At 45.0% G+C, this 2,559-nt stretch overlaps 1 protein-coding gene across 1 annotated transcript; it reads left to right on the forward strand.

The window, feature by feature from the left end:
- Nucleotides 1-1,004: 1,004 nt before the first annotated feature.
- EPUS_09511 (uncharacterized protein) lies at nucleotides 1,005-2,105 on the forward strand (the record flags this gene model as incomplete). The annotated part of the gene is made up of 1 exon (XM_007804156.1): nucleotides 1,005-2,105. The coding sequence occupies one exon, from the start codon at nucleotides 1,005-1,007 to the stop codon at nucleotides 2,103-2,105; it is 1,101 nt and encodes a 366-aa protein (XP_007802347.1).
- Between the last annotated feature and the right edge of the window lie 454 nt (nucleotides 2,106-2,559).

Raw genomic sequence — 2,559 nt, forward strand, 5'->3', positions numbered from 1 at the left:
ATAACTATTATTATTTTTTATATATTTTACTTAAGCATAAGGAGCTCAGAATTAGCGAATTTAGTATGTGAATAGGCTGTGCTGCAGCTATAGTAGACTTTGAAAAAGATACTTTAAGTAGCTGATTTTAAGCTTGATTTTCAAGGGCTTTTCGGCTCTGGATTTAAGCTCTCTTCAGCTAAGGCAGGTCTTTAGCTAATGGAGCAGCTTTTATAGTATCTAGAGGCCCTGATATCTCTTCTTAATGATGCTTTTAGGTCATTGAGTTCTTGATATGTACTCTATTCTTACTGCGCTACCACAGCTCTAGTATTGCACCGCAGAAATTAAGGTTCAAGGTTACGGGCGCTAAGGACCCCTGGTCCCAATGCGGACCAATTAAATAAATGTCAAATTTTACCGTGGTTTGGTGGATATTACTAGCATGCCACTGGCACGTCCGCAGCACACCCAGAGGCGTTCTGGCAACAGAGCGCTATTCTAGCGCTACCTTGGCGCCAAAGAGGCACCTGCCAAGTAGGGCAATTAGTAGCATAGTATTAGTAGTAGCAAATAGACTAGATAGACCAAGCATCTTACACCTCACTGACATACTAGTTACAAAAGCTATACTAAATAACCTGATATTGATAATATACAACCCTTTATTTATCATGCACTGTCCAGGAATTAGTGCGTTGACCCTCGCAAACGACGAGGTTCTCCATAAGCACAGAATCAAGAGCGTTGCGGACCGAACGAGCTGCAAACAACACTCGATGACTTAATTAAGACGACATCACCCTGCCTCTGACTACCTTCGTGCCTAATCTCCTACATTATGAGACTCATTAATACCTCGACCCTGCAGCTGGAGAGATTCTCGAGTAGTAAAATTACCTTGCCTTACGCAATTCTATCGCATACGTGGGGCAACGATGAAGATGAGGTCTCCCTTAAAGATATGAAGCCCAACTTTCTGTTATCGTAAACGGAAAAAAAAATATGGGGTTGAAAAGATCAAGATGATATGTCAACTGGCGCGTAAAGACCACAATCTCAAATATGCCTGGATTGATACTTGCTGTATTGATAAATCGAGCACCGCGGAACTCAGCGAGTCTACCAACTCGATGTTCAAGTGGTACCATCAAGCAGCCGTTTGCTTCGCCTTCTTTGCTGACTGGGAACCGGAAGACCAAACATTTACCCATTGCCAGTGGTTCACTCGTGGATGGACCCTCCAGGAGCTTGTCGCATCCGAAACGCTTATCTTCTACGATAAAACCTGGCAAGCTCGAGGTAATAAGTTGGCATATTGCTCTGAGGTTGCTCGAATATCTAGAATCAGTGAAGCTGGCTTGACTGGCCAAACACAACTTGCCGATGTTCCTGTAGCGGTCCGTCTGTCATGGGCGGCTGAACGAATAACAACCAGAGAAGAGGATATCGCATATAGCTTGTTGGGAATATTCGACATTAACATGCCAATGCTTTACGGAGAAGGACATAAAGCCTTTCTGCGGTTGCAGGAGGAGATCATTAAAAACTACGTGGACATGTCAATATTTGCATGGAAGGCCTTGCCAGGGACTTGTCAGGATAACATGGGAATTCTTGCTCCATCACCGAGAGAGTTCAAGGATTCATCGAGTCTGTACCCCGCCCTATCTCAATCACTAGTGGGCCCAAATCTTACATTCTCTATCTCGGATCGTGGCGTGCAATTTCACGCTCCTTTACAGTCAGACAAGAGCACCGGATTTCTCATCTTGCCGGTACTACATTTCGATCTCCCGCCTGATGCGTCTGTAAGCTCCTTGGACCTCACCAACAGAAGGACCAGCTACGGGGTGTACCTTCGGATGATAGGGACAAAGGATTTTGTTCGCGCTCTGCCGTATCGTCTTGTCAACTACGCACTTGAGGCTGCAGCCTTCAATCTTCATTCGCTTTGTTGTTTTAAGAGACTTTCCGCCAAAGACTCGGTCGCCGTAGGCAGACGGGAAATATATATCCGTAAGCCCGCGGATCTCGGGAGGATGCAGAGACTTTGGTCTTGCCAGTGTCCAACCGAATACTACCTGGTGCTCATCTCTTCGTACGCTCCGTGCAAACCTGAATGATTACTTTTCGGCCAGCCTACACTTTAGACCAACATGGTCTAACGATTTCCCATCCTTCACTTTATTGTGTCAGTTCAGAAATCCGCGTGGGCTTCCATTTTCATCCGGCTTTTGGCAATGTGACTTGGTGCGCGAGGATCAATGGTCGGCTCAAAGACCACTCTATTATATCACTGATCACAACTACGCACTATCTTTTCATGATGACTCAGTATCACTGGTAACAAAAATTCTTGAATTACCACATTTACGAGGTGACTTAAGGACGAAGCGAGTAGTTCTTTCGCTGCAAAGGGAATATAATGTAGAAAACGGCTATACGCAGTTTTTTATAGACTTACGAGTGGAAGACGGAGACAATCAGCAGCGGATAACGGAGGGATTTTTGTAATCCGCGAAAGTATTCGTCGCTTCTCGACGTAAAAAAGTTCAGGGAGCGGGGTGAGTAAAGAAC

Source organism: Endocarpon pusillum (genome assembly GCF_000464535.1).
Source record: "Endocarpon pusillum Z07020 unplaced genomic scaffold scaffold2877, whole genome shotgun sequence".
In the NCBI taxonomy this organism is placed as follows: domain Eukaryota; kingdom Fungi; phylum Ascomycota; class Eurotiomycetes; order Verrucariales; family Verrucariaceae; genus Endocarpon; species Endocarpon pusillum.